Genomic DNA, 12,333 nt, shown 5'->3' with positions numbered 1-12,333 from the left:
ATCTTGAGAGCAGAGAGTTTACTATAAACTATTTTGATTTAGTGATGTTCAATTTTTAAATTAACTAAACTCGTATAACACTTTTGAGAAGTGAGATACACGAACGTGAACAGTGGTAAACCTTCTTTCTCCGATTCTTGTTGTTGCATTTTCTATCAGTAACCTGTCTACATATCGAGTATTGTGGTTATGTGTTACATGTTCGATATTGAAGTTGTGGTCACAGAGAACAGACGTACAAGCTATCTCACGAAACTTGTGTAAAATTTCCAACGAACATTTTAACCAATTTTTCCTTTTTGGCTTAACCACCAGATGTCTCCAAATACACCAAAGAGAACTGTGAAAATTTGATTTGTAACTTTTAAACGGCGCAATAGATGGCACTGTTTTAAGTCAAGTTTCAACGTATTTTTTGGGTGTCAGCATTTGAAATTTTACACACTTTTATAAATATTTTTTGTTCGAGCTTGTACGTCTGTTCTCTGTGGTTGTGGTGGATATCTTTGTTTCTTATTATTCTATGCATTATCACTAATGTTTTTAGATCTCGCAGGCAGTTTATCGGTAATATGTTATGATTTGGCATTTTGTACAGTTCTAGGCTAGGGTATAAAAAAGGTAGCTTATAAATTGCTTTAACGCATCGGTTTTGCTGGACTTTTAATGTTGACAGGTTAGACATGTTGGTATGTCCCCAGGCACTGATGGCGTAAGTGTATCGACTGTGTACAAAACTGTAATAAAGCTTTTGCAGAACATGTTTAGGCATAAAATGTGAAAACTTACGAATAATCCCACAGATGGGAGCACATTTTTTTATAAGATTCTGTATATGTGGCTTCCAGGATAAACGATTATCTAGATAAACACCTAAGTATTTGAAGCTAGAAACTTATTCTATAACAATATTTTTGTGAACCAGAGGTGAGTGTGGCGGTAATCTAGTTTTAATTCCTCGGAAAATGATTAGTTTCGTTTTGGTTGCGTTCAATGTGAGCAGATTGTTTTGAAGATATTTATCAATAACATTTAGATCGTTTTTCATTTCACGAATTGTAGTTTCAACATTATGATTCGAGTATTCAAGAACCGTGTCGTCCGCAAAAAGCCTTGGAATACCACTTAGAGGAAGATTTGGTAAATCATTGACGTATGTCAGAAATAGCAGAGGTCCTAGATTGCTTCCCTGAGGAACACCTACAGTTATTGGCAGTTGGGAGCTAAAAGTATTATTGATCTTGACAACTTGTTTTCGATTTTGAAGATAACTACGCATAAATATACATGTTTGAGTCCACTTTTGTACAACTTTTACGTAAGTGACATCGACAGTTGTCTCTCTGAAGGCTGTACTTTAAGACAACTTGCAGATGATGGCGTGGTGTCTGTCACAGGGTCTACTGAGTCTCATTTGCACAGACCTTTACAAGATACTTTAGACAGATTGTCTTTCTGGGCTTTGGGGCTTGGGATTGAGTTTTCTCCTCAGAAAACGGAGATGGTTGTTTTCACTAAGAAACATAGACCTGCTCAACCTAAGCTTCAACTCCTAGGCAGAACGATCACTCAATCAAGGTGTTTCAAGTATCTTGGGGTTTGGTTTGATTCCAAGTGTACCTGGAGAGCCCACATTGAGTATCTAAAAGGAAAATGCCAACAAAGAATCAATTTTCTCCGATCAATCACTGGCACCTAGTGGGGAGCCCACCCAGAAGATCTTTTAAAATTGTATCGAACAACAATTCTCTTAGTAATGGAATATGGTAGCTTCTGTTTCCAGTCAGCTGCCAAAACTCACCTCATTAAACTCGAGCGAATCCAATATCGTTGTCTCCGCATCGCTTTGGGCAGTATGCCCTCAACGCATAACATGAGTCTCGAAGTTTTGGCAGGCATACTCCCTCTAAAAGATCGATTCAATTTACTGTCACTGCGGTTCCTCATCAGGTGTGAGGTCATGAACCCATTGGTGATTGTGAATTTCGAAAGGTTACTTGAGCAAAATCTTCGAACTAGATTTATGTCTATATACTATGTCCTCATGTCAATGCAGGTAAACCCTTCTTCGTATTCTCCAACTCGTGTTTGTATCCCAGACTACGATCATTCTTCTGTCCAGTTTGATTTGTCTATGCCGCAGGAAATTCGTGGAATCCCGGTCTCGCATCGTCCTCTTCTGATTCCAAGAATTTTCGAAGCTAAATATAGACACGTCGATGCTGATAAAATGTACTTTACTGATGGATCACTTATTGAGGAAACAACAGGATTTGGAGTGTTCAACGAAATATCTAGCGCCTCTCACAGTCTCCAGTCACCATGCTCTGTATATGTAGCGGAGTTAGCAGCTATTCACTGGGCTTTGGACAGTGTCGCTTCACGACCAGTTGGACACTACTATATAATAACGGATAGTCTGAGCTCTGTTGAAGCAATCGATTCAATAAAACCGGGAAAGCACTCGCCGTACTTCCTCGAGAAGATACGGAATAATTTGAGTGCTTTATCAAAACGTCGCTTTACCATCACCTTTGTTTGGGTTCCCTCTCATTGCTCGATAGTGGGCAATGAGAAGGCAGACTCTCTGGCAAAGGTTGGGGCGATGGAAGGCGACACGTATCAACGTGAAATCGTCTTCAACGAATTTTACTATATGGTTCGAAGAAACTCTCTTGTTAACTGGCAGCGCAAATGGGACGAGGATGACATGGGTCGGTGGCTCCACTCGATTATCCCAAAGGTAAGCCTCAAACCCTGGTTTAATAGATTGGACTTGAGTCGGGATTTTTTTCGTATATTCTCCCGTCTCATGTCCAATCATTGTTCCTTAGACGCGGTACTCTATCGTTTTGACATTGCTAGCAGCAATTTGTGTGGTTGCGGCCAAGGTTACCATGACATCGAGCATATTGTTTGGTCGTGTGAAGACCATCTTGTCGCCAGAACGAATTTAATAGACTCCCTTCGGGCCCGAGGAAAACCACCTAATGTTCCAGTGAGAGATGTACTAGCTATGCTAGATTTGGACTATATGTTCGAAATTTACCTTTTTCTAAAAGCTATCGATCTACGTCTATAACTCTTTTTTTTATTTTCATATTTCCCTATCTATTTTCTTTTTTTTTTTTAAAGTGAACTAGATATAAGCACACAATTGTAATAAAACAAAACGAGTTTGGCTCCTTAAAGCCTAAAGGTATGAGCCGTTTCAAATAAAGAATTTACAAAAAAAAAAATACGCATAAATATATTGGCCAGGCCTCGTATTCCATATGCTTCTAATTTTTTCAGCAGAAGATCGTGATTTATTGTATCGAAGGCTTTCGATAGGTCTAGAAACAAGGCGCCTGGTATTTCCTTTTTCCTGTCCAGATTCTGTGATACACTGTTTACCAGTTCTAGGACGGCGATCTCCGTCGACCCACCTTTCCGGAATCCGTGTTGGTGTTGATACAAGAAGCTTTCACTATCTAGAAATTCAGTCAACCTTGTTGCGATGAGCTTTTCAAAAACTTTACTAAAACCAGATAGGACCGAAATAGGGCGGTAGCTGTTGACATCTTTCGGGCTCCCAGACTTAAACACAGGTCGGACAACGGCATGCTTAAGAGATTCCGGGTACTGGGCCATGATTACACTATCGTTGAACGTCGACGAAAGGATAGGGGCTAATTCCAGATGATGGTTTTGTAACGCTGATACTGGGAAGCGATCAATTCCTGGAGCTTTTGAAAGATCTAATTTCGATATGATTGTTGTGACTTCTTGAACAGTGGAGGGTCGTAGAAAGATGGAGTTTCGTATCCGTTTTACTGTGTGGTATTCATCAATGTTACCATTAGAATTATGTTGAAACTTATCGACAGATTTCAAATCGTATTTTAGGCTTCCAGAAAACCTTGAATGCTAATATAAATGCTAATATAAAACTTGATCAAAAAATATCGTTTTGGAGGCATGAATAAAAAATCTTTACATCACAATTTGTTTTTGTTTTGTTTAGTTTATTAAATAAAGTTAATAAATCCGGCCAAAATCCGGACATTTTTCAATGAAATCCGGGCATCCGGGCCGGACTGTTCTCAAATTTTGTATTAACCTTACTGGCAACCTTACTCATATACCATCATACAAACGTACTTAACATTTGTGAATGAATTTAAAGAGACTAAAAATGATTCTTGAATGATTTATCACGTCCATGAAACAAAGCGTGATAAAACCGAAACTACAACTGGGGTAAAGTCTAACGAGAATGTCGTAATTTTACCATTCTTACGAATCATAATTCAAAGATTCATTCAGACGCTTCTGTCGCTCAAAAGAATAGACCAATGACTGACTTTGTTCTGCCTAGTACTGCCAAAATATAAAACGTTGCCATAGAAATTTGTTTTATTTTATGTTATTTTACTTTTCTCCAGTGTTTTCGGTTGAAATTTTATTTTAATTTATTTATATAAAGACTTTATTTATTTTCTGCATATCATTCATCTCATCCAGCCGCTCTGTTTACTAGAGCTGGAAAAATCCAAAAACATTCTTTACTACTGCCATTCCAATATGTGCTTTTCCTGCCGCTCTGACTTAGTTTTTCAGAGCCGGAATAATCCGAAAACATTCTTAGCAACAGCCATTCCAATCTGGCTTTTCCTGCAGCTCTGTCTTTGCAGCTGCCTTAAAAATATGCGCTTCCTCAGCCAATCCGTTTTTTCACCGGTGGCCGAATCATAAACAAGCAATCGTTGCAGCAGCTTTGAAAGTCTGCGTCTGCCGTTCGCCGAATACCACTATTCGGTACATCTCTAGTACATTAAGATCATTTATCCAAAAAGTCAGGAGAAGCGTTAAACAGTAGAGCCCTTCTTATCCGAAATCCTGTTTTCTGAGCTCCCGCCTTATCTCAGATAGCAGGTTGACACGAGATCCATATAATTATCGAGCTTTGCGCCCGGATGGTATGCAACAGGATGTACAATAGAACACCACTTACCCCGCTGTCTGCATACTCAAAGGCGCTTATCATGCTCACTGTTTATAACGACTAAAAATACATGTTTATTTACACAAAAAGTTGAAATAATTTGTTGTAAGCTGTATTTCTTTCGTAGTTTTTGCATAAGATGTGAAACATCCTCATAGAATGGATAAAAATGGTTTTTCTGATCAAATGTCTTTCAACAAAAGTAGAGTACATTTGGTAAAAATTCACAAAAAAATGAGTACGCCCGTTTTTCAATCGAAAGAGTACGTATGGTATCCCTAGTTTAAACACTTCATAAGTAAACATCATTATGAAAACTTTAAAATGGTCTAGTGGTCCGCCTTTAGTTATGCTAAATTAGTTTGAGATTTTTTTCTCAATTTTAGCAAAAGTCACTTTGCATAATAAATCTGTTCAACAATAAAAAAAATAAGCGTAGAACAACACGTTTTCCTGAGTATACTCAGTAATAACTATTTTACCACAGTTTATAAACTTAATCTACTTTCTGTTTTTGGATCTTTAGTCTATAGTTTTAGGAGTTAAAAAGGTGAATCGATCTGTTCATGAAGATAGTACAATACTTAGTAGGGGAAAGTCGGGTAAAACGGACAGTTCAAATATTTCGAAAATTACAATGTTTGAAACAAATTTAATGATGGGAATATTCTCCCCAAATACACTAACACTTTTTTTCAGGGACCCGTCAACAGTAAGCCAGTGGAAGAAACAGATATGCTATGACTATCGACAACAGCTGTTTTATCAGAGATTTAACAGCAAACAGCCCAAATTGAGAATTTTTTGATTCGATTACCTACTATTAATGATTAAAATAGTAACACAAAACTATCGTAGTTTATGGATATTTTTCAAAGAAATTCAAAGTATTAACAGCTGTCAAAAGTTTGATCGTTATCCAAGAAAGGGAAGCCGAATTAAACGAATTCTAATATCACTCATGAACGTGACATCATGCCATGCTGTTTGTTCTGCTAAAATTGCGATGATGAGAGTTTTTTTTTTGTTACCAGAACAGCTAACGACCCAGCTAAAGCTAACAGTGTGGTATGTGGTGACATACCGGCTTCTCAACACACACTACCCCGGGTTTTGTATGCAAATTCGGGTTCAAATGTTTACCCAATCTGTTAACATTGCGTTCGATAGAGTTGTACAACGGCAGCGACAGCAGAGTTTGAATCTAATCGCCAATTGTGTTGTACGAATATCGTATGATGCTCTGTTGAATTTTAAGGTTTTATTTTGAACACATTAAATTGACAAAATTGCTTCCTCAAGTAATTTTGAGTTTGCATCTAATGACCATCAACCCGAAAAGCTTATACATATAGCTGGGTATGTAGCTACATCTCAAACAGCTTGTCTGTGTCAAATAACCTGTGTATGTCCATATACGAGTCTGGTATGGGGTGAGGCAGTCTCGCCATATGCGATAATGGAATGATGATAGCACGTGCAATGATAATGCTGTGAGACTGCTGCGCGACTCAAATACGAGACGTTTTGATTTGACCGAAAAGGTAAGAGTGCTATCAGTCATGCCAATAGCACCGACAGCTCATGGGACTGGTTACAGGTTTTGTTTTATCAACGACAGTTAACAATGACCTTTACACCTGCAATTTCCGTGTAGGTGTGCCGCGAGTAATTAATCGTGCTCAGAAACACGAGTACAGAGTAACATGAGTAATTTCACATCGGAATAGGGATTATGAGAAAAAAAAAGTTTCAATTAATGAACTGTTAGAAATGGAAAAAAAAGCATCTTCAACGATAAAAGTGCTTTTATCAGAAATTAGCTTACGCTCATAACATTTGAGACGCTCAGTAGAGCACAGCGAAAATAAAAATAAAGGTAGAAACAAAAATAAGAAACCAAAACAAACTGGCTTATGGGGATCTAACAAACATATAAAATTAAGTCGGTATATATCTACGTAATATTATAAAAGAACAAACCATGACGAATGTATAAATGGAGAAAAAATTAATTAAAATGCGCCACCAACGTAGACAGCTTAATACGCTGCAAAATAGGTACTACAAATTTCAGCTTCCGTTTTTCTTGTTATGTTTTGCCAAATGGCAAAGTAAATTGAAATGGTTCGTCTTTAATATTGAGCGCGTATTAAGACTTTCGATTTAACGTTATTTAAGATAGATAAGCTTCGATTAAATCTCAATTGGTTCCCAGAAATCTGGAGCAAGGTAGTTCAGTAAACATCAACAAAGACTTACCCGGTTTAAGAAACTTGGGAATCCGAGTTGAGCTGCTCATAATCGGCCCGGAGTTCAAGTGGAGCACTCTTGCTGCTGACTGCTACAGACTGTTTCGTATAAAACAGAACACCACACTTATTATCTACGAAGACGAGCACTTGGCGTCGACGTTGTTTTTTTTTGCACTTTGGATTGCGGTCGTCGGATTTGGCCGTTCATTCGATGGGATTTTTCTCTTCGCAACTGTAAGATTTAAAGACAAAACTGTTGTTGGAAATGTTTAACTACAAAGATAATATTCAGGTCAATTATAAAGATTTCCAATTGTTGTTACAATAGGGACTGGACTTTTCGCGGGAACATCTTCGGTTCAGATGATATTTAAATAGAACTTTTCGATATAAACTGCAGGCCAGCCGAGATTCAGCTCGCATCCATTGCATAAGTTAAGGCGTTTACAGTACCTGTATTCCGCCTTTATTTATGCAATCTGAGCAGAGCTACATGTTATTTCCATCAATCTAGTAGTATTCTGCAAAATCCTTATTTTTTGCATCGCGGAGTCCTGATTTTTTTCTAGCGAAACCACCTCTGATGGACAGTCTCTAAATTGACTACTCGGAATCAAGCAGCGTAAAAACTCGTCAATCGAGAATTTAGCCATCCATGTCGAATGTTATAATAAGCATTAAAGAAACGATCAACTAGCTCTGTCCGTTTCTTATGAAGTTAGGTGAACGATAGCCAGATATTTTTCAACCTTCTCAATAGACATGCCCTAAACCAAGATGATATCATCCGGCAATAATTTGTGAGTTCAGTTCCCCGAGGTATTCGCAAACCGGAGACCAATCAAGTACACTTATACAGCTAGCAGGCAACTTGAATACACTAGTTCGGGTCGTTCAGGGTCATTGTTCAACAACACATCCTGTGCGCCACTTGCATTGCCCCCCATTCCGTTTCCGTCTGGTTCCAGCTTTTCAACATTTTGCGTCATCTCTGTACCCTACACTAAATTTAGACTTTTACTTTAGTAAGCCGCTTTTAAACAAAAATGAAAACTTGCTTCCACAGAATTGGGAACCAATCATCTCAAGTGGGCGCAACTTTTTACAGTCTTTTTCCGCAAATATCTGGTGAATCATGTCCCATCTATTAAAACCAGGAAAAAACACTAACATTTTTGTTTCCTTTCAACGCCACCGAAGCAAGCGATGATGATCGACATCCATTTGGAGACGATGCGCTACACGGAAAATACCGGGGGGTGGCGATAGAAAAAAAGAAGCGATCAGCGATTCAACTGTCTGTCTGGCCGAAAAACACACCACCACAGGTGCTTCACCGCGAACGGAGCAGGCAGCAGCAACTAATTCATTAAAAAACGGTAATTTGGAGAAGAAAAATCAAACAACAATCGCGCGAAATAGCACCGACGAAACGATCAACCAACTCCGGATGAAAATCGTGTGGAACTGAAAATATTTTTGCACTCTCGTCAGCGAAACGAGCAGCAAAGCGGAAATGTCAAAATACGCGCAAAAAAGTGGTGAGTTTCTACACTCTGATGTGGAGGGCTGAGTTATTGGTTATAAAAAAAAAGATTTAAATTATCGGTTTTTAATTTTTTTTACTGGTATGATTTTTGATATCTATCTAAACTTCTTATTTAAAAAAAACGCCAGATTTACATTGACCAATTGATCAAAAATTGGAAAGTTTTTTAGCTTCTTGAATTTCAGATCACTTAAAAAAAGGAAGAAATTCATTTTAATAAGATTTTCAACGTTCATCCATTTGAATATTTAACACGTTGAAAACATTTTTGATTTTTTTCAATATTGTTCTGTTTTTTTTCATAACCCCGTTTTGAATTATTTCTCTTAAATTCTTCTCAAAAAAGGATGAAAGTGATTTTTTTTGGAAAACAGATATTTAGACAAAACACATCGGGAATCCTGTTCATCCAAGCATTGAATTTTTCGTACAACGAAATATATTTCTAGTGAAATTGAATAAAAATTGAGGGACCAATTTAAAACCCCGTTTTTTATTGATGTTAAACCAAATTGATGTTAACATTTTCTTTATTTCGTTTTCAATTTCATTTCTGAAAATTTTCTATTTAAATAAGGATGTTATTCTAGCCTTTTTTTTAAATAAACATAACTCTTTTGTTGTTTTCGTGTTGAAGTTTTGTGTTCAACAGCACTCTAGTTTATTTTTAATTAGTGTGTAGCATTTTGGCCGATGCGGCAAAACTACGTTTTGAAATCGTTGTATGAAAAAACTATCTTCTCAGATGAAATTCGTATTGTTAAGTAAAAACCGTAAACACACATTATATTAAGAACTTCGAATTTAAAATCAAACTGTTAAACGCCAAAAAAAATTATTTTTGAAATAAAAGACGGCCCAATTCATGAACACCGAAAATGGCTAATGCATTTTTTTCAAATCTTGGTACCGTTTTGGATCAAACAAAAACTACTATTTTTGTTTTGATTTCAAAAAGTTAACTTTACGCAATTCACGTTGCATTTTACATTATGCTGAGATAAATTCGTAATTTTGTGTCTCGATCACATTATGTCTGATGTAGAAGATGCTGTGGAACTTATGCTCAAGCAAACGGGTTGCATTAATCTTCATTACAAAGTACAGGTAGGTACATTATATTTTATGCTTTCAATCCTTTACATAGCATTCGACTTTTGAAATCTAATTCCACCTATTGCAGGAGTGCATAGCGGAAACGGGAGATTGGCGCAAGTGCCAGGAAGTGGTTAAAGAGTTTAAGACTTGTATGCAAGCCTACACGGACCAACAGCGGAAGAAGTACGAAAAATGAATGTGGCGAGGACGCTTGTTGCGGGAGCCTCGTCAGTCGGAGGAAACCCCAGCAATTCGATGAAGATGGTACTAATTGTAAGGGCGGATCTTGGTCTCGGCCGGGGCAAGATAGCATCCCAGTGTGCCCATGCTGCGGTGATGTGTGTCATGGAAGCATCCCGGGTTTGCGAAACCAAGCTGAATTTGTGGCTCTGTGAGGGACAGCCGAAGATTGTCCTCAAAGCGGAAAGTAAAAAGGAGCTGGAGTTTTTCGCCCGAAAGGCCAGAGAAAAGAATGTTGTGGCGGAAGTGGTGATGGATGCCGGTCGAACTCAGGTCCAGAGTGGAACCGAAACGGTTCTTGGGCTTGGACCGGACTCAGCTGAGGTCATCGATTCCCTGGTCGGTCATTTGAAGCTTTTGTAGAGTAGTTCCATTTTAGTTAAATAGGTACTTGAATAAAATCCTGTTAAAAAATTCTCAGTTTTTTTTAAAATATGTTATTCGAATTTAAGTTCTAGGTTTTTATGCCTCCATCCCTAGTCTAATTTTAAAACATCATTATCAATAATTTGATACATCCAGAAAATTTTGAATGCTTGGTCTTTATTCTATGTAGAAGTACCGTAAACTGGGGGAACTTTGATCAAAATGAAATTTTTGCAGATAATCATCATTAACTAAGTCTAAAGTTAAAATATCTGAAACTGTTTTCTACGTTAAACTACGTTTAAAAGCCTATAAATTGAGTTTCAAATAGGCTAAATTTGGTTGGTAGTTGGATTTTTTGACGTAGAATTACGTCTTACGGCAACACTATAGGGGGGCAAATTGAAATTCGCGAATGGATCTCGCGTCACGAAAAACGCCTCTTTCAAAGACATCTTTTCCGAACAACATTTAGAGTCGGCTATGTGTTGGTACACCAATACTAATAACGCGCTAATACAAATAGGTACGCAAAACACCCGAGCGGAAAAACCCCGATCGTCGACCCAAACTGCACTAGATGCGAAGTTATAAAAAAGCAAGGATTGCCTCGACCCGGTTTCATTTGCTTTTTGGGCCTTCTCCGGTGCGGTGCAATCGGGCCGCTGTTGCTGTCAAGCCTATGCTGCTGCTGCTTAGCCCGTTGCTGTAGTCCAGTACCTGCTGCTACTGCTGAAGCTGCCCCGCCTTGCTACAACCCCTGCGTGAGCTACTGCTGCTGCATCGTTCCATTCAGCTTCGATTGCCGCATTTGTCGTATACAAACACCCTTCTGTCCTCTGTCCATGCCCCTGTTTCTTAAATTTTATTTTTATTCATTGGATCTGGTCAAAGCACATCAGCAGCGTTCGAATAGCGTTAAAAGCATCCAACATATTTTTGTGAATTTTGATAAAACTTGAAAGAATCCGTTTTTGGAAGCAGCTTTCAATAACAAAAAAAAATGTTTTTTTTTCATTTTCCAAATAATGTGAATAAAACCGAGCAAATCTCTAAAATATCCGCATCCGGGCTGTACAGGATGCGTCTCAAAATTTTCATCAAAATACCAAATTTTACTCCTAAAATCAATTTCCCATGCTGTTAAACTCTCATGTGTAAATTTTCAGTTTAGTTTTAGGGGGTTGTCACATTTGCTTACGGTCTCTTACTAGCGGGCCGGAGTTGTTTTCAAAAATCTTACGTAGAAATGTTACATTTTTTTTTTTAATTTTTTTTGACGTAGAATTACGCAAATACAAATTGATGCGCAGAACACCCGAGCGATAAAACCGCGAACGTCGACTCAAACTGCACTAGATCCGAAGTTATAAAAAGCCAACGATTGCACCGATCTAATTTCATTTGGTTTTCGGGCATTCTCCCGTGCGGTCTGTTGTTACGACCAATGCTGTTGATGCTGCGTGCGTGCGTACGAACAATCCAACTTATCTTTGAACAAAGTACAACACAATTATTTTAAAAACATCTAAAATTCTTAAAAACGACAATATTTCATGTCGTCTGATTCAAAATTTGAATCCAGGAATCGAATGTCCGTTTTGTAAAACCCTCGTGCATTAGTTTTTATTTCGATTACACGCATAATAAAGTAATAATTGCAAAAACCTAAAATAGTTAAAATGAATGATCCCTTTTCCGTCGTTTAATACAAAGTTTGTTATAAGCAATCGATTTCCCGTACTGTAAAATTTTCTTGTTTAAATTTCCGTATCGATCCGTAGCATTATAACGTTATTGTTGCCAAAACATTGAATAATTAATATTGGTGACCCCTT

The 12,333-nt window shown here is 37.7% G+C and overlaps 3 protein-coding genes across 4 annotated transcripts in view; 2 read left to right on the top strand and 1 right to left on the bottom strand.

The window, feature by feature from the left end:
• Positions 1–8,724, bottom strand: part of LOC129745538 (probable ATP-dependent RNA helicase DHX35) — a 43,190-nt gene extending 34,466 nt beyond the window's left edge. The window contains exons 1-2 of one of the 2 annotated variants that reach the window (XM_055738658.1): positions 8,414–8,724; positions 7,250–7,495 (exon numbers count right to left, since the gene is read on the bottom strand). In XM_055738658.1, the coding sequence (XP_055594633.1) occupies positions 7,250–7,289 (40 nt within the window). In that variant the 5' untranslated portion in view covers positions 7,290–7,495; positions 8,414–8,724. The remainder of the gene's footprint in view (positions 1–7,249; positions 7,496–8,413) is intronic. The other variant, XM_055738656.1, reaches the window with a different exon arrangement.
• A 991-nt stretch (positions 8,725–9,715) lies between these two features.
• Positions 9,716–10,112, top strand: LOC129747959 (cytochrome c oxidase assembly factor 4 homolog, mitochondrial). Its single transcript, XM_055742393.1, has 2 exons — positions 9,716–9,898; positions 9,975–10,112. The coding sequence occupies exons 1-2, from the start codon at positions 9,824–9,826 to the stop codon at positions 10,083–10,085; spliced, it is 186 nt and encodes a 61-aa protein (XP_055598368.1). The 5' UTR covers positions 9,716–9,823; the 3' UTR covers positions 10,086–10,112.
• LOC129747958 (uncharacterized) lies at positions 10,082–10,533 on the top strand. Its single transcript, XM_055742392.1, has one exon. The coding sequence runs from the start codon at positions 10,082–10,084 to the stop codon at positions 10,490–10,492; it is 411 nt and encodes a 136-aa protein (XP_055598367.1). The 3' UTR covers positions 10,493–10,533.
• The last annotated feature ends 1,800 nt before the right edge of the window (positions 10,534–12,333 follow it).

The sequence above is a fragment of the Uranotaenia lowii genome, chromosome 2, assembly GCF_029784155.1.
Source record: "Uranotaenia lowii strain MFRU-FL chromosome 2, ASM2978415v1, whole genome shotgun sequence".
Lineage (NCBI taxonomy): Eukaryota > Metazoa > Arthropoda > Insecta > Diptera > Culicidae > Uranotaenia > Uranotaenia lowii.
This window is presented reverse-complemented; position numbering and strand designations above follow the sequence as displayed.